Below are 19,737 nucleotides of genomic sequence, written 5' to 3'. Positions count from 1 at the left end.
AGGATGGGTACATGGTGGTCATGAAGGGATGGACATGGTCAGAAAAAATGCTCAGGTAGGCTGTGGCATTTAAAGGATGCCCAATTGGCACTAAGGGGCCTAAAGTGTGCCAAGAAAACATCCCCCACACCATTACACCACCACCAGCCTGCACAGTGGTAACAAGACATGATGGATCCATGTTCTCATTCTGTTTACACCAAATTCTGACTCTACTATCTGAATGTCTCAACAGAAATCGAGACTCATCAGACCAGGCAACATTCATCCAGTCTTCAACTGTCCAATTTTGGTGAGCTTGTGCAAATTGTAGCCTCTTTTTCCTATTTGTAGTGAAGATGAGTGGTACCCGGTGGGGTCTTCTGCTGTTGTAGCCCATCCGCCTCAAGGTTGTGCGTGTTGTGGCTTCACAAATGCTTTGCTGCATACCTCGGTTGTAACAAGTGGTTATTTCAGTCAAAGTTGCTCTTCTATTTCTCAGACCGGCCCATCTGGCACCAACAACCATGCCACGCTCAAAATTGCTTAAATCACCTTTCTTTCCCATTCTGACATTCAGTTTGGAGTTCAGGAGATTGTCTTGACCAGGACCACACCCCTAAATGCATTGAAGGAACTGCCATGTGATCGGTTGATTAGATAATTGCATTAATGAGAAATTGAACAGGTGTTCCTAATAATCCTTTAGGTGAGTGTATGTATGACAATGTTTTATTTGTGATATAAACTCTATTCCACACCTAGCAACAAACCTCTATCTGGAATCCTTTAAAAAAAAAAAAGTTAAGTAAAATGGCTATGAATATACAAATATGGCACAACATTTGTGGGACTAATTATATGGGCGGGGAATAATCCTTTTCATAGTGATCCCCTCTGAGGAGGAAAACATCTCTGGCACTTGACGGTTCTATGCAACATCAGAACCATTTATGACGCAGTGTTCTATTCAGAATGATTATCAAGCAAAACAAAAATACACTGATTCACTCTTCCGAAACGTCTTCTCGACTCGGCACCTGTCTCATTCAAAAACCATTTGGATAACATACAAGGAAGGCGTATGTGATAAGCGAGGCACAGAGTCATAGAAGTAGTGTTTAAAATGAGTGTCTAGAAGCATTTAAAGAATATCGTAGTGCAGGGCCGCTATTGTCCAGCAGGTTCTCGCCAACCCTGACGCAGCACACTGGGTTATAATTAGTGGGATTAAGACTCATTTGGCCATATTCTGTTGCAGAATGTCCTCAAATGTGGCGGATCGCAATCCCAAAGCAGAAGGGATTTCAACTTTAAATTTCAAAATTTGTACAATGTTTCTATCTGAACATTGCCGGAGCTGGCAAGAACCTACAACGATGGGAATGTAACAAGTGCAATGGGTAGAATGTTGCTCTGGTCCAGGTTGATCATGTACATTTAAATGTTGTTCTGGTCCTGGCTGATCGTGTACATTTAAACGTTGCTCTGGTCCAGGCTGCGAGAGTGCATTCTTCCACTAACACAAACTGAAAAAGCATATCCCTGGGTGCGGTTTCCAAATATTAAGGCCAAGTTAAACCATTACAACTAAAGGACACAGCATTCACCGGCCAACAACCAAAAATCTACCTTGCAGGCACCGGAGTCCTACCACAAGATGTCGCTAGCTACTTTGAAACCATTGACTGTATGCTGGGACACACAATGTACTCCACGTGTGTATTTATGGAAATAAACTGGGCCCTGAACAATAGCTAGGTGCAAATTTACATGGAATCTACCCGGAAAACGACAAGTATTAATGCATAAAATAAATGGCATGTTATATAATACACACCAATCAGGAAATAGCATATTTCAAAACAACGCATGCAGAGATAATATTCTGCCATCTGCAGAAGTTCAAGTGAGGGTTTTGCATGCACTGTGATATTCCATTAAAAATAACATATGATATCCTAAGTCTCACAAGGCACTGTGTTGGCCAACCAACCTCAATTGAATGTGCTTACTTAGGGCTCAAATTCATTCAAATCTGCATTCCAGTATTCAAGCAGTACCTCTTTTACCAATGGTCAAATAAGGGTTACAGAGTCTTCTGAGGCAGAGTATGAAAACCCACAACTATTACCAGGGCTACCCCCCCCCCCATTGCTATGGTGGGTTTGAATGAATCCAAGCCTTAGTGTGAAGTACAAGAGCAAAGGTGCATAAAGATGGCTGCCCCCTGTCTGCTTACCACAGATGCCTCATGTGCCAAGTCCACTGTTACTATTTTGTATCGGCAGTGCCAGTAAATATGATCCCCAGTCTAACTCTCAGATTGTGACATTTGAAGTTATGCTGATTTAGCTACTGGCACACTGAACCATGTCACCGCTTAAAAACTCTTGCTACGAGACCTATGTAAATTCTTCCATCTTTAAGTACCTTTGCCACTGAGTGACAAGCCAAAACAAACTTATCTTTTGGCGCCCTCTAGCTGTAAAAGTAAAATATAAAAGGGTAAACTAATGTGCAATTTTAAAAAAGTGGTACATTTGATTTGGTTAATAAGGCAGACAATGACAATGTGTCGTTGCATGTCCTCCTCTTGGTATTTGTTTCATTTGGCTGGCTGATGCGATGTGGTCTTTGTCCATTCATTATTTCTTCACATGAACCCAGAGCTAAAAAAGAAAAACACTAAATGTAAAATTTTAAGAAAATGTAATCTCAGTATATAAAATAATAATTATTATAATAATAAATCCCTATATCTCAAAACACAAACTGACTTCTTAAACCATGTCTTACTCCCTACTTTAAGAAAACATTCTTTGCTTCCATTTATAGGCTCCTGTCAATCATATGCAATAATCACACTGTGATGAAATCAACTGACCTCATACACAATGTTTTAATAGGGTGTACATTTTGATTTACAGATGCAGTTTTAACACATGCATCGTGAAATTAAGAGAAACACTGCATGTAAAATAAAGGGAGTGTATTAGCTTATATTAATGTGTTGTAGTAGAGCTGCTTCAGACAAGCATTGAAACCTGAAATGCGTCTTACAATAATACGCGTCTTACTTTTTCCGGTCTTTGTCCTTCTTGAGGTTGGTGTTAGCATTGAAGGACTGGCCTTGGAGCAACTCGGTGGCTGCCTTCTTCTTGCTGAAGGTGTTGATCTCATCCTCCAGAGTTCTCCTCTTCTCGTCGAGCTTGCTCTTCTCCTCGGAGTGCAGTCTCTTCAGCTGCTCAAACTTACCTTGCAACTGAGGGGGAAAAACAGCCCAGAGAAATATCCCATGTTGACTGTTTGCAACACATAAGAATTCAATTCTGAAACCCCCAAAAAAATTTTCACCTGGATCTCTTCAACCACAATTCAGTAAAATCCAAGATCACTACTCAAAGAAGGGCCATGACATAAACCAAGCTCTCCCAGTAGAGTAACATTCTATCACAGTGTGTGTACACTGTACCTCCCTCTCTGCCTCCTTCAGTTCAGTCTCTTTCTCCTTGACTCTCTGGACAAACATCTGCCTCATCTCCTCCTCTCTGTGCTGCAGCTCCCCCAGGAACTCCTGCCGCTTGGCTTCATAAGTCTCCTGCAGGCTACACACACACGTTCACTAAAACCACACAACCTTCCCTTCCCGACCTTGTGTGTGTGTATACATAGACAACATCTCTGCCGTACCTGACCGGCTTGCTCTCTGGGTTAGTGTCTGTGAAGCCCATCTCCTCTAGTTTACAGCGGCGATAGAGCTCGTAGTGCCTGGTGTGTGTCTGTTCTCTCAGGTCCTCCATGTTGACACAGATCAGCATCTCCCTGAGCTTCACGAAATCACAGTGGTTCTCATTCTCCACTGGAACACATACCGCATTCGCGCGCGCACACTTATTAGCAAACTCCTGGCATTTGTACAGAACAGGAAAGAAAAAAAAACACGAAAAACTAGAAGCAGTTGCAGTGAAGCCAAAGTGGTGTTAAACAGGTTTACCTACCTTGCACCACGCCCCAGGGATACTGTCGCGCTTTCACCATTTTATTGCCAATCTTCACCTCTTCTGTGCTGCCCACAACAGCAAAAGGCAGAATACCCTGACAACAGCAAAAAGACAACAGGCATGAGAGTGTGACAAAGGGATGGGCCCATGTCCTGTTTCATCCTATGAGACTATGTACTTACTGACAGTTATTTTGGTCCACTAATAGGCTAATTACTCAGAAGATCACTTACTGACAGCGCCCAGTCAAGTTTGAATATTCTAAACCCTCGTCTGTTTTTTCCATCAACTCACGTTCATGGCGGTGTTGATCTTGGAGACGGTCTCGTCATCCGTGGGGAACTGGTAGATCTGGACACCATTACTGACCAACTCGCTCATGATCTTGATTTTAAACTTGTGGAGCTCGGTCTTGGAGATGGTGTCTGCTTTGGCGATGACAGGGATGATGTTGACCTACATAGAAAGAACACAGACAAAATGGTTGAGGCCTTTTCGAACAGCATTTCCTCTCAGCCCAAGCTGAGACTGGGTCAGGGCTGTCTCATCCTGTGTTCACAAAAGCCTTCTTTTAAAATGGAATGTAGTCTTTTTAAAGAGAAAAAAGTTCACAAAAGACACAAACATTTTGGATCCATGAAAAAAATATACAAATGTATAACTATCATGGCCGGAATCTCCAATTAGCGTACAAGATAGAGAAGGGATAGGAAACAGAGGGACATGTAGAATTTGCTGCCATTTCAGGTGTAGAGCTTGTGGCCGAGTTTCCAGAATAACTTTGTGGAGACCCTAGCCTGCTTAGCAAATGTTTTTAATCAGACAGTGAAAATTGTGCATGTCGTTCTTGAACATGTTTAACACTAGCGATTTTGGTACTGTGTTTTCTGTGTCTACCCAGAAAGTCGCCCAAGTTACAGAGTGAAAACCACATCTTATACATTTCTTTCTGAGTTTACATATTTACTCAAGAATCTAAAAAGGAAAATTATTCACAAGTAACCCTGGTCTGCTCTTCCTAAAAGAACAAGTGTAGAAAAAAAATGACAGCTCAGTTAGACCATGCTACAGTGAATGGCCAGCGGTTAGGTTGAGTCAGCCTTCTGCTATGTCTGGCTTGTCCAGCCCTGTCACGCTTCTACAGTAGTAATTACTCAAAAAGCCACTCCCGGGTTTTAACAACTGTCATGTCACTTCCAAAACTGCAAATTGAATATAAAACACCCACAGCAACATTTGTCTACACAGAACAAATATGGTGCAAAAAAATAATAATGAGCTACAGTCAAAAAGAGAGACTTGGCGTGGAGCCGCTGTTAAGTGGTAACACTCCCGGCTCCATCCACTTAGTGGGCTCTCCCCACCAGCGACCTGGGTTCAATGGGTCAACAGATTCCCACTGTCTACAAAAACAGGTAAGGAGAGTGAATGTCTATTCCTTTAAAAAAATAAATAATAATAATGATCTGAGAAAGAGCCACAGTCTTTATAAGGGCCTCACCTTGCTGTCCAGCTTCTTCATGGTCACCAGGTCCAGGGACTTGAGGGAATGTCCTGAAGGGGCGATGAAGTAGAGACAGGCATGGATGCGAGAGTCGTGGTAGTTATGAAGGGAGCGCTTTATTTTCAACTCCTCTTGCAGATACGACTCGAACTGGGTGTCAATGTAGTCCACAACATGCTGATAACTGCCAAAGGAAACATTTAAAGGGGACATATTCCATCAAAATATTCTGCAACAGGAACTCTGTGCCTGGAGGGCTGAGTGGACAGGGGGGCTCAGTGGACAGGGCAGTACTAACAAAGGGGTTAAATTTTTAACACATCATTTAACTTGTAAAACGTTACACAGACACATCTTTACATGAAACATTTAAAATAAAAAATATAGACTTAGTAATGTCAAGAGACTGTCCTTTTCTCACCTCTTGTCCTTATTTAATTGATCACCAAATCCTACTGTGTTGACGATGGTCAACTTGAGGCGCACGTTGCTCTCCTGCAAGTCATAGGTCTGCGCTCGCAGCTTAACCTTGGGCTCAAAGTGAGAAGACTCAAAGTTCTCAAAGTTTGTGTTGAACAGTGTGTCCATTAGCGTGGACTTACCAATACCTGTTTCGCCTGAAAAGTGATGAAAAACATTTTTACCGTATTAGTGTCAACTTCTCGAAAAGTCGATAAACCATTTTAGACCATTCCAAGAAATGTAATTGAGGATTCGGGACACTGGTCCACCATAAATGTGGAGATGACTTATTGAGGAAATGTCCTACCTTTTTCCCCTTCAATGGAGCCTAGACATTTCTACACATTAATATAGCATCAGAGATAATGATACTCACCAATACAAAGGATATTGAAGCAGAAACCTTGGCATGTTGATTTGTTGACTAGCTGATGAGGAAGGCTGTCAAAGCCCACATGGCCAGACAAGGTCAGGGGCTGGGCGTTTTTGTCCTGTTATATAGAGACATAACATCAGGCCAACTCAGTTATATCTCATCTTTTCATCTGCTCCGACATCTTGACTTAGCGAAGGGAGTTGAAGAACATTGGTAGAGCCAATAGCGGACTATATGAAACTACAACTTTTACAATCCTGTCAGGCGTTTCTGAGGTTACAAAAAGGGAGCCGCAGGAATAGTCAAATAAATGAATTATGATTGCTTTCACAGTGCAAAAGACACCCGGTGATGGAATAAGACAAATAATGGGCAGATATTGGTTCCACGGAAACAATAAACTGAGCCAAATCTGAGACGTGCCGGGAATGACCCCGGTCAAATTAAGAACTGTTCTGGTTCATGGGCTATCTGGATCCCCGTCAGTGGGAACATGTTCAGTTATGTACAGTCCTTAAGTATACACTAACATAATGACCAACATCCTAATGACACCATACTATCTGTGCCACACAGACCTGGAAAGGCTGTAGATATCGGATTCGTTTCAGGACAGGAGCATACATTAGGTTAGCCAATTAGATTTAGCAGTTTACAAACAAAATGAAATTCTGCTCCATACTAAATCGACAAGAAACTATTGTGGGTGTTTCACGCAACAGCGGACTGTCAAATCTCACATGGCCTTAAGTGTTTTCCTTTCAATAATGCGCAGCGCGAAAAGAAAATACAGGCGACATGGAACGTAACCATGCTAGCTAGCTACGAAGCTACATTTGCCGTACGTTTGACAACTGTACATATTACTTGTCAAATCAAAAGTTATTATATTAAAGTCATTTTGAGATTGAATTAAACAACAATTACCCCCTGCCGAGCAACATCCGACGTGGTCATCTCGGATTACAGTAGCAAGTAGCTACAAAAACCAGTAGACAGTAAAGAAAACACCTCAACCGAAAAACTTAAAATTGACCAGCTTTGCTAGAGCGTTAGAGGTAGCTAGCTATGAAAGGAATGTAGGCTAGCAAAAGTTTTCTTTTGCAGGGGAGATACATTAATAACATTTTATTTTCTGTTAATTACAATTAACAAAATAAATTGCATATCGTAATAATCTATGGATATTGTACATCTAGTGATTTTTTTCAATCAAATACAGAGTACAGAGGAGTTATTTATAACTACAAAATGTCTTTGGTTGTATTTATAACTACAACCACCCCTACAGACTGAGTGGTATAAACTTCGTTTCCGGAAATTAGTTGGCTACATAAAACTGTAGCCAACTACATAAAACTGTGCAACCATTTTGGTTCTTTGAGGGACTTTATTGAGTGAGATGCATCGTATGTAGGGGTCAAAATTACGTTTGATGAATTACAGTTTCTCATATGAATTGGTTGATAGAAGGTGTGGATTGCTGTGACTGTAGAAATAAGGTCCAGTGTAGCTCTCTTGGCAAGATGAGCATGGCATTTTAAAGTTGCAACGATAGGGTTTTGAGTTCGACTTCTACAGCCGGGGGGCAGTATGAAAACCTATGCTTGCAAGTCGCTCTAGATAAGAGCGTCTGCTAAGTTACATAAATGTAAATACTACGAATATAGGTGTATTCATTCCGCCAAACAACAGTTGCGATACGTTTTGCTAAGAAATCGAGGAGGGACCAATTTGGTCCAATAGAAAATCTGTCCCGTAACTAAAACGTTTAATGGGCGGAATGAATACACCCCTGATCTCTACTTCACAAGATGGTCCAGAGCCGAGGCCACTCTGGGAGGAGTGACAGTGGCACGGTGCTATTAATTTCTTCGTAAGCATTCTGAGGATGATGTGATGGAAGAACACCGACTAACGCTACAACAGAGCATGTACGAGTTGAACCCAAGTTAATTTTCAAGTATTATTAAATGTATAGTTTATTTTTTAGAAATAATTGGTTTACGGGAGCCTACTTTTATTTTATTTTGACCAGCTAATCCAAATACTAATGGCTACCGAGTGCACACAAGAAGCAGTCTTGCAATTTCTATTGGAACAAGGAGGGAGAGTGAAAAACCAGGCTTTAACTGACCATTTTAAAGCAATTTTTCCCGAAGACCCTGAACAGAAAGCAACTGTACGGGAGCAATTCAAGGGATACGTGGACAACGTTGCGTTTGTAAAGTTAGAAAATGGAGTAAAAAACGTTTGTTTAAAGAAAAAGTATCGGCGTTCGATAAAGTGTACAGACAGCGCGTGCAATAGCAACTGGACAGGTACCATATTGAAACCAGATATCAGCACCCCAGTCGTATCTGAATCGCTTAAGTACTTGAAAGAAGACGATAAACAATTGGCGAATCTGTCCGAATTTGGAAAGGTGATCTCTTACGAAACCATTGCAAACAGGAAAGCACAGCAAGAAATTTCATCTGGCTCCGGTTATGGTACCGTGAATGTCTGTGGTGCGAGACCAACGGACATTCATGGAATTATTTTGGAAGGCAAAAGTGCAGAAAGAACTGCGGCAACAAGGTCTCTGGTTCCGAATAATAATCAGTCAGACAATTTTGAAAATGTTTCAGGCATTGATTTCAAAGAACAGCCAAAACTGATCAGGGACGACCTTCAGACATCGCAACAGCCCCAAACAACTTATACAGATTGCGCCACAGGTGACCCGACATATGACTGTGAAGCTGCTCCATCAGGTGTGATGTCTCAGGTGAGCAATTCCCAGTTGGTGAACAACCACAGATCCCCAACAGAGTCTCAAAACAGCCTGGCGTCCAGTCTGCTTTCATCAGAGGACGGGGCAGACGAAAGCCAGTATTATGATTTGCCTCTGGGCATGTCTGGGAGTGACAGCCCCACAACTAAAGGTAGACAAAATAATTTTTTAGGGCTCTCGACTAACAGCTCCTCGCAGGTGAGATGCAGCAGGGTGTTGAGGACCTCCGTCTACCTCTCTGCAAAGCACAGAGACAGTGCCAGAAATGACGCTGACTCCATCTCCCAGGTTTCCTCCATGACAGACGAAGATGGCGGCTCAGTCACTTTGGACCCGTTAGAACATGAGTGGATGATGTGTGCGTCAGAAGGGAAATGGGGAAGCCTTCACCGCCTCCTCTCCTGTGAACCGAACCTCATCACGAAGAAGGATTTTGTCACTGGGTTCACCTGCCTCCACTGGGCAGCCAAGCAGGGCAAACAGGAACTGCTGGCACTAATGGTGAACTTTGCCAAACAGCACACGGTACCTATCAACATCAACGCTCGCTCCAGCGCCGGCTACACTCCACTACACCTAGCGGCCATGCACAACCACGTCGAGGTCGTGAAGTTACTGGTAGGAGCCTACGATGCAGACATAGAGGCCAGAGATTACAGTGGGAAAAAGGCATGTCAGTATCTTACGGACAGCGTGGCCCTGGACATACGCGACATCGTCGGGGCAGGTTGCGGTGACTCAGACCCGGAGAACACAGACTATGGGGATGGGGGCCGTTGGAGGTTGTCTAAAGTTCTCCAGTCCAGCCTGCCCCTGAAGTTGCTCAGCCAAGGTGAGGAGGACCCAGGTGATGGTGCCGGCCAGGCCAGACAGAAGCCCGTTCGCAGGAAGTCATCACTCAGCAGAATGAAACCCAATCTGCAGAAGATCCGATTCAGGTCCTCACAGATAGTCCACAGCACGTCGTTCACTTCACACTGTGAGGCCGAGGAGCTTGAAGGCTCCAGGAAAAGCTCTTTTAAATCCAGGCCTCTGTCAAGTCTGTTTGGATAGGTAGGACTGAAGAGTAGGACCTGAATTAACATGTCATGGTGCCAATAAGATATACTGTGTACTACAATGGAAGAAAGGCAAACTTCCTTGTAGGTCCATCCTGGTGTTCAAAGCTGTACGTGTGCTATACATGTTTTTCCTTTAGCTATTGTGAATAGTCTTAACTAACATTATACAGTATTACATGATCTGTTATTGCCCGATTGCCATCCCTGGTTAGGGTAAACATCTCTGTCCTAATCCTCTTATCATTCCCAAGGAGCCTAGAGGGTTCAGCACCATGTCTGCTTTAACCCTTAACTTGCAGGAAAAGCTGCGTGCAAGTGTTTGAACTTCAAGTTATTTTAATTGACGGTTGAAGCAACGTAACTGATTTCAAAATCATTGGCAACATTCTGATATTATTAGTCAGACTAAGTGATGCTATGGGGAAAAAAAAACAAATAATTAATTTCCAGGCCTTGAAAAGGTCTCTTTGCCTTTAAGTCTAAAGTCTGGATGACTGAGGGGAGCTTTCTGTGTCACACGGTGCATGGAGTTGAATAACTGTCATGAAATCCATAGTCCCAAATGGATATTATTTTACACACGGGGCGATGTTCTACATGGAAAGATCAGTTCAAAACTATTCACTTTTAAACGGGTACGCTTTTGTCTTTTCACTTTCAATTACATTCTCCTGGTGGTTTTTGTGTGTCAGCATGTCTGAAGTTGCAGTAGGCTGGCATTGTGTTGTGAACTACCCACTGACCTGTGGTTTTATGTCAACAAGCTCCAGCTTGCTGACCCTGGAGAGGGTGAGAGAGGCAGACAGAGAGCAGGTACATCTTTGGGCCTTGTTCGTACACATGGACGGCTGTCTGCTGCCTGTGTGGAGCTCTCCATCCCTCCACTACACAGTGCGATCATGCAATCCCCCGTCACTAGAACATCGAAGTGCCCTGTTGGCATCACTCTGCGCTTTTGTCTTTTGGTTCACTGTTGGTTTTTAATGTGATTCCAGCCGTTTGCTTTGGTAAAAGGGAGATGCATAGTTATGTTTGGGACAGACACAGTAGTTTAACTTAACATCTCAGTCTGACTGGATTGTTTTCGTTGCAATGTTCCACTGAATTATAACACTTAATTTTACTCTGCACTTTGTGTTCATGTTTTGGTGTCATAAAATACTTTTACTAATGAACTGGAGTGTGTGTTTCGGTCAGTTACAGCTATATGTCACTTCCAAAATGATTTCCTGACGTAATAAAGATGAGGCAAAAACAAAATGGTACGGCGATAAACCAGCCCATTAGAGGATGCAAGTACATCTTGCTTCCACACAATGAGGAAGATGGTTTGAGAGACAGGAAGTATCAAAAGGCCACAGTTGGACTTATAAAGAACTTTGTAGTATTTTGGGTTCACCAAGTTTCAAAACCTGCAGTTAGATGGCACCTCTATGCTAAGAGCCTATTTAGCCTATTTGGTGTTGAAATAAGAAACAAATACTAACTTGTATATTTTTGCCATTGTTAGGCTATTTGGCTTTCACAAATTATGGGGCACATCAATGTTTTCATGAACACTAACAAGTTATACAAAAAATAATTGTTGAAATTTATAAGGCCATGCCACTAAGCACTGATTGAAATCCAGAAATAAATGCTTAATTGACCACAAAAGAAAGGTTTTGCAATGGCCATCTCAATCACTGGTCTTGAACTCAATTGGTTTGAATTAAAGAGGCCTATCCAAAAACACAGAACCATCTCAAGGATTCTGAAAGATTACATTTGGAGGAATTGTATAAGATCCCCTTCAATGTGTTCTTCCTAAAACATGATGGGAAAACACTCAATGCCTTTATTTTGCAAGGCGGTTGCACACAGTACTGAAAACAAGGTTGGCAATAATTTGGACACCTAAATGTTTTGGCGAATACATTTATAATGTGAGAACATAATTTAATCATTAATGAATTACAGTGTATTTTACATGTTAGGAATTATAATCTATCTCACTACTTGTTTTATTCTGCCTTTTTTAATTTCTTGCTTTGTACTGGCACTCACCTTTTTTAATGGTGCCAATCATTATCATTTTCTTTTCTTAATTTCTTTATATGCCACTTAAAAACAGACTTGTTTTTATAATTAGTGGTGGTTGAATATTTCCTTGTGAACTTAAAAATAATTATAGTTATTTTGGTGATTTGGTTGTGATTTGATTTCACAGTTTATAAATGCTCTATAAATTGTTATAGAGACAGACAACTGTATTTCTGTAAAATTTGCTTTTACTCAACTTAAACAGTTATTCTTATTTTTAAATCAATTACTCAAGCTGGTAACTTTGATATTAATGTGCTGGAGCAATGTACCTATCCTTTTAAAACCCTAATTTCGACTGTCAAACAAGGTGAATCTGACACCTTACTATTTCAATATTTTACAAAGATCTGTGTTTAATATGCTCTGTCATTAATAATGTATGCAAAGCTACAGATTGTGTAATTGGCATTCTTGTATGTAGACCTACATTCTGTTGCTTAATATCAAGGAACTACTCTCAGATTTGCATTTACACAGCTTGAGAAACTGTCAAAATCTATGTCAGTCTGGTTCTGTTTGATGCTGCAGTCTCTGACTAGTTTCTAAGACACTGAGTACACATTTTAGGAAAACGTGTCCTTTCCCTACAGTACCACACATTCGGTATTTATTACTTTTTTATTTTTAATGTTCTCCCAAAGGGTTCTCAAACAAACATGGCTTTCGTTGCTATTGCTTGGAAATAGGAAGCAAAATTATACACTAGGATCAGTTTTGGTGAAGATGGAAACATGTGTGCCATGGTTTTCCTTTTCCCAAAATATTTCCCATTCAAAGCGAATTCCAGGCTTTTTCTTTGGGTGAGGTCCTTCGATGGTAGTTGTGACTAATCCAGGGCAGATCTCAGCATGTTTCTTCTTTCATTTCTCAATTGAGTAATGAAGGAGCGGTGTAGCATTGAAAAACATGTTTATTCCGTGAATTATTAAGTGAAGAAATAAGTACATACACCTTGGGTTCACTTGACACGGATGTGTGTTTGTCCTTGAGCGCACAATACATCACAGTGTGGGACACATTTCCTGAAGGAGATCGAACTGCTCCTATCAGGAAATAATGGGATTTGTGGACATTAACAGACAGTTCACAACTAGGGCAGCAGGATACCGACAGTGATGGCTCATTCCTACACAGACAGACACAGCAGCCCGGGGCCGTGTCCTCAATTGATGCCACTTTTGGCAGCCCCCTTATTGCTCTAGTCCAAATGAACATGCACTAGTTAGCGAACAGGATTCGGTTTGGGACGTGGCCCAGGCCGTGGAGCCCAGACAGTAGATGGATGGGTGGCTTCAGGAGTGGGAGGACGTCCGAGAGACAAGGTTATGTGGAATTACACGTGGTGGGAGTTTGACGCTAAAACGGATGACGTGGGGGATGTGCATGAGTCACCAGAGGCGCTGCATCTTGCTTTCCAGATCTTTCCGTCACTCGCTCTTTTCCCGATTGTTTCTGTCTGTCTGTCTTTTTCTCTTGCCGTCTTTGTATGCCTGTCTGTCTGTCTGCGTCTCTGTTCCTGCCTCTGTCTGTCTGTATCGCTTTTGCTCTCCCTGTGGATGAATTCCTCTCACTCCATACATCTGTATTCACGTCCTTAACTTTGTCTTTCCTATGTTCCCCCTGACTCATTGATGCTCTTATAAAAGCCAAAGGATGTGTTTACCCTGTCATCTGAAAGCTGATTATTTCACATGGGCCAACAACACGGTCAGTATAACGGAGAGATCTCTGCATATTTGCTTGTGATTCAAGTTAGAACTAAGCTAACCTCATCCCCAGGCTATTGCACACATTGTCTGGGAATGAGATATGAGATTATAACTGAGCCATGTGTAACATCTTCCTCTGGATCCCACTTGACCGATATAACGGCGCGTTAATGACAGAGTCTGCCTGGGTCTTTATTATGTTGAACAGCACTGACTTTGCTGATAACTGCTTTATTGAGGAACAATGCACTTCCTTCCATTGTGATGTGTGGTTCTCTAACCAAGCTATATTAAAATTTATGTAAATTGCTCTGGATAAAAAAGAGTTTTGCTTTCGACATCTGTACAAGAAAGTGGCCTAGGCGTTCACGTCCCTGAAAATAGTTTTTGGCATTGCTCTTACACTGCACCTTTTATGAGTCATAGTTTTGGGTTTTGGTAACCTCCAAACACACTGGTGAGTGACATTACTTATCACAATATGAAGTTTAAAAATAACTGACCTTTGGGTTACAGAGAGTAGGGTTAGCGCAATCAGAGTTTGCTATGCTTCAAGGTTATCTGTTCAACAAATAAAGACGTAATAGTCATAATTCACTATGAGATTCGACCTTGGGTTTCTTCTTTCTAAGTAGGAATAAACATCCCAGCAAGTCCACTGGGTGGCAGTGTATGGCAAAGGCATTCTGCCAGTCCATCCCCCAAACCCCATCCCTCTTCTGTTCTCCTTCCCCAAGCCCCCCCTCTGGTTAATGGCATAGATGAAATGGGAGAGTGTTGTCAGTTCTGCAGGAGGTGTACTAAATCCTAGACCGCTTAGCCTTCGCATTGTCACGGACACAGTTGCTGTGGTAATGAGGACACGATCTGACACGGCTGGGGATTAAAACAGAACGTGGCACCTATAAATCAATCACCCTGATTAGATAACTTTAGTCATGGCATCCTACCCCTTTCATATAGTGTACTTCCTGTGAGTGCTCTCATATAGTGCACTTCCTGTGAGTGCTCTCATATAGTGTACTTCCTGTGAGCGCTCTCATATAGTGCACTTCCTGTGAGTGCTCCCATATAGTGCACTTCCTGTGAGTGCTCTCATATAGTGTACTTCCTGTGAGCGCTCTCATATAGTGCACTTCCTGTGAGTGCTCCCATATAGTGCACTTCCTGTGAGCGCTCTCATATAGTGTACTTCCTGTGAGCGCTCTCATATAGTGCACTTCCTGTGAGCGCTCCCATATAGTGCACTTCCTGTGAGCGCTCTCATATAGTGCACTTCCTGTGAGCGCTCTCATATAGTGCACTTCCTGTGAGCGCTCTCATATAGTGCACTTCCTGTGAGCGCTCTCATATAGTGCACTTCCTGTGAGCGCTCTCATATAGTGCACTTCCTGTGAGCGCTCTCATAGTGCACTTCCTGTGAGCGCTCTCATATAGTGCACTTCCTGTGAGTGCTCTCATAGTGCACTTCCTGTGAGTGCTCTCATAGTGCACTTCCTGCGAGCGCTCTTGTCAGAAGTGGTGCACTGTAGTGAATTGGCACCCATTTAACATGGAACAATGACACTGACAAAACTATGGAGGGTCACTGTGCTATACCTCATTCTCCATTTGAGTTTAATCTGTTTCCACTTTGATCTAAGGTGAAAAGAAAACATTTGTTGTGGTCTTCCTATGTGTCCAATTTATGATAATAAATATCTGATATTCTATGGAGGCATCAGTTTCATCAAAGGAGTCTCCCTAAATCCATCTCTCAAATAAGAAATGTGCAACTTCACACATGTGCAAAATCCACAGTGAGACCAATTCTGTGTTGTTTTCACATTACAGCCTTCTTACTGTAGATTTGTGAACTATTATGTATGATACTTTCCTCATTTAGCACATACTTCTCTACTTTAAACTTTGACAATTGTGTGACCTTCCCTTAACCTGAGTAGAGAACATAATGAACATATTGGATTACCTGTGAAATGTTCTCTGACATACTGTCGACTTTGGCAGAGAACAGAACCATGAGAAAGCCTGATGCTCCATTCTTCTAGGCTGGAAAAGGCTTTGCCTCGGAGGCTTACTGTGTAAAGCCTTTCGTGTGCCTGTACTGCATGTTCCTAGACAGATAGTGCCGTGGCTGTCACAGATGATGTATATATCTTCTCCCTGGATAACGACAAATCCTATTTTACCGTCTGACCATGCCATCTTGAAAATTCTTCTGAGACAAATTCCATTTACATTGAAAAGGCTCGACAATGGAGGTGTGTCTGTGTGTGTGTGTGTCAGAGGATTTCCAAGAACCATCTTAATGCCACAGAATAGACAAGACCCATTATTTACATGAGCAGACCCATGACACTAGTATTCATTGTTCCATTACCCATCTAATAGCCTTTTAAATAGTCCCTCTACTCAGACAGATGATGGATCATCTTAGAGTTCTATATTACACAGACAAAGTATGATAAATTGAATCCTGAGCTGACATGGAGGAATGAATCCCCAGCGATTCAAGAGGAAATGGCGTTGATGGCTTTGTCTGGACTAGCTACGTTTCTGAGGGGTATGTGGCAGGAATGGCAAGAAGAAGTGAACGTATGGCTGTCAAAGTCTGCCAGACAGGAATGCCGTTGGCATGAGAGCACATGTGCGATATTACATTTCTCCCGAATGAACATGTTGACACATGCTACAACCCGTCACTCAACCACTGCAGACGCCTGAAGTAAATCCACTTCTACACCTCAATTATTTGCAGCATTCTGGCTAAAATATTTGTGATCCAGACGACAGCATGCAATGAGCAGTAATGCTTCTGCCCTTCAATACTGCAGCACATGCCCCCCCCCCCATCTTTCTGCCTTTCTCTAATTAAACATATTGACACACGTATGTGACAGACTGACCTATCTAAGCAGGTCACTCATAATAACTGTTGAGAGAGAGGGAACCCTATTGGTGGAATGATGTGAGATCACAGGCGATGTCTGTGACCATAAATTATTCATTGTTGCAATACTTGGCGATTCACCTGGAAAATGTTGCTGCATGTCATTATACAACATTATGTGGAACATTGTGGTTCAGAAATATTTGTACTTTGACAGAACCCCCCCCCCCACCCCACCCCCACACACACAAAAAGAGGTAGTCGTGGTATAATTGTTTGCCTTTGAAAATGTTAACACAACCTTGAAGGTTACATACACACACACACACACACGATTGGAGGGGATTAATACACATAAATAAAGGACCAGTCATCAATTGATTCTTGTACCCTTGCCTCACATTGAAACAAGTTAGTGAGCTGCCAGCAACGCTGCGAGCAGATGGTAAATTTTCTTTTTAGATGATGGGCATTTCTGTTGGTGTTTTCTCGTGACAGAAAATACGAATTTACTCACATAGCAGCCTTCGGCACAAGCTGTTTGCATAATCCTAATGGTAAGGTAGCTTCAAAACCCACAGGGATTTTTCCTTCCAACTGTGTGTATTATTTTCTGCTCGATTTTAATCTCACTCCTGCACAAATACGAGGAATTAATCAATAAAAAGCCTAAAGACATAGCACTGTTGAATCAGACCTGTACTATCTGGGTTCAAATAAAACCTCCCTGAATATTCTCTCGCCATGTAGTAATTAAAAATATCAATTGTAGGAAATCACTAACATTGTAACATCCACTCTTTCACAATAACATGCATAGCATATATTATTAAATAAAAAAACCAGTATGAATTAATGTTACCCTAGCGTTTGATTCAATCTGTTTTGCCAAAATTCAGGTGTAATGGTTAAAACTTAATGGAAATAATTATTGTTATTCACAGTCAATTCTGCATGTCGGCTCAATCTCAAACTAATCCATGCCTTTATCACGCAGTATGTAAGGCAAGCAGAGACATAGATTGAATATAGTACAGCCTCTATAGCTGAAACCTCACCTTACATAATTTCCACAACGGTTCAGTACTAACCTTTCCCTCAAACCCTTGAAGCCTACGGCCTCAGCTCCTAACCTTAAACTTAACACCAAAAGAGAGATGTTATATGTCTAACAAAAATGTCTGAACAACTGTTGACAACAACAACAACAACATGCATTGGCATTGGAAGGAAAAAGATTGCTGAATGCTGATGTATTATGAGTTGGTTGGGAGTGATTTTGAGCGTTCTCTATAAATACTTTAGACCCATTTTCATAATGTGCTGTTTTCAGCGGCAAGTGATGACTCAACCAATTTTCTCTAAATAATAAAAGAGATTTGGGGGACAAGAGTGCAAAACAAGGACACAGAGATTGTTCAACTTTCCTAGACTTATATCTGGCTTGCCGCACAACGCCAGTTAGAAGGGGGACATCTTAGACACGTCCATGCTTCATTTATCTGGAGGGTCTGCCCATTACTCTGCCTGGATGTCTCCGGAGCGAGACGTTTCAATGACAATTTGTCCCTGCCCTGCTGCCCACACCCGCCCTAACCAGAAAGAACTGCCAGTGAGATGTCTCTGCTCTGGGACAGGGGCAGTATGCGGGATGAGTGGACGTGCCAGGCTAGAAAAAAACTATGATACTAAGCAGCTGTAAATGTGTATTATTCAGACGTCTATATTAATCTATAGCAATCACAATTAATATTTCATTGTCTAGCAGGCAAGCGAAGACGTTAACTAAGTCATGCTAGCAACCCACGATCATTGTTGCGTCCGAAGTCGACCATTGTAGCATCAACTCTTTTCTACTAAATATTTTTTGTATTTTGTAACACATGAATGTAAAACACAATCAGTGTTTGCATGTGTGTGTCCTATTTTCACTTTACACTGCAATAAATCTCTTAAAAACAAATTTAACTTTATTTGAGGAGATATTTGCTGGAAATAAGTGAAATAAGACAAATGAATTGATATTCAAGACATATTGTCTAAAACCAAGCAGTATTATCTAATACAACTTTAGCTTGTTAAAAACAAATGTACCTTATTTTTAGAATGGTTAGATCCTGAATATGCTTGATAAGAGATTTTTTGCAGTGTACTTGTGCAAACCAAAATTCCTCACAAGTAAACCAAGAAACATTCAGAGAAATGTAGGACTAATGTGTTACGGTAATGAGTGGGTTAAGGTTGCAATATTCCTTGAATAGGAATATTGTTTGCCCCCCCCACCCCCCAAAGGTCCTCAAAATTCTAGTAAACCGGTGTGCGTATGAGTGGCCTGTACTCTCATGGTGCCTAAAGAGGACAGTGTTGTAAGCTGTCATCTTTGACACACATTTGGTACGAGCGCTACCCTGGAGAATGACAAATTGGTTTGTCAGATACTTTGAAAAGACGGATGCACTGCCTGCTAGCAAGCTGTAGGGTATCACTCCAACACAGTAACAGTAAATGTCATGGCTTGTCCGCCAGTGATTTTGCATCCGTGTGTTTGCCTTTGGTGGTGACAGTAACAGGATAATTCACAGGGACAGTTTGTAATTTACTTCCGGGGAAGGAGTGAGAGAGGCTGGTTTGTAGCCAGTCTAGGTATTATCTGCGTGGGACCTAGACGTGATCCCTCCGCAACGAAACATTTCAGCGGCCCCGTTCTTAATTGTGGAGAGAAGTGAAAGGTTTAAAGGTTAATATCCTGCAATACCAAAAAACATTTTAGCACCAGCCACATGAGGCTCTGTGGCCAAGCACCCTGGGGCCACCATGTTTATGCTCCTTCTGAACATATTTTTGGGCAAAGAGGACATTTTAAAATGTTATGAAAATTGTCTGGCAGATCT

The 19,737-nt window shown here is 41.8% G+C and overlaps 2 protein-coding genes across 2 annotated transcripts; one reads left to right on the top strand and one right to left on the bottom strand.

The window, feature by feature from the left end:
• Positions 1-695: 695 nt before the first annotated feature.
• Positions 696-7,394, bottom strand: sept10 (septin 10). The gene is made up of 10 exons (XM_010891008.3): positions 7,253-7,394; positions 6,326-6,440; positions 5,909-6,104; positions 5,485-5,671; positions 4,278-4,439; positions 3,981-4,077; positions 3,673-3,841; positions 3,455-3,587; positions 3,060-3,244; positions 696-2,651 (listed from the first exon to the last, which is right to left on the bottom strand). Exons 1-10 carry the CDS (start codon positions 7,280-7,282, stop codon positions 2,636-2,638), a joined length of 1,290 nt encoding a protein of 429 aa, XP_010889310.1. The 5' UTR covers positions 7,283-7,394; the 3' UTR covers positions 696-2,635.
• Positions 7,395-7,696: 302 nt separating this feature from the next.
• LOC105022516 (ankyrin repeat domain-containing protein SOWAHC) lies at positions 7,697-11,337 on the top strand. Its single transcript, XM_010891007.5, has one exon. It carries the CDS (start codon positions 8,379-8,381, stop codon positions 10,152-10,154), a length of 1,776 nt encoding a protein of 591 aa, XP_010889309.1. The 5' UTR covers positions 7,697-8,378; the 3' UTR covers positions 10,155-11,337.
• Positions 11,338-19,737: the final 8,400 nt, after the last annotated feature.

This window comes from Esox lucius, chromosome 22 (genome assembly GCF_011004845.1).
Source record: "Esox lucius isolate fEsoLuc1 chromosome 22, fEsoLuc1.pri, whole genome shotgun sequence".
Classification (NCBI taxonomy): domain Eukaryota; kingdom Metazoa; phylum Chordata; class Actinopteri; order Esociformes; family Esocidae; genus Esox; species Esox lucius.
This window is presented reverse-complemented; position numbering and strand designations above follow the sequence as displayed.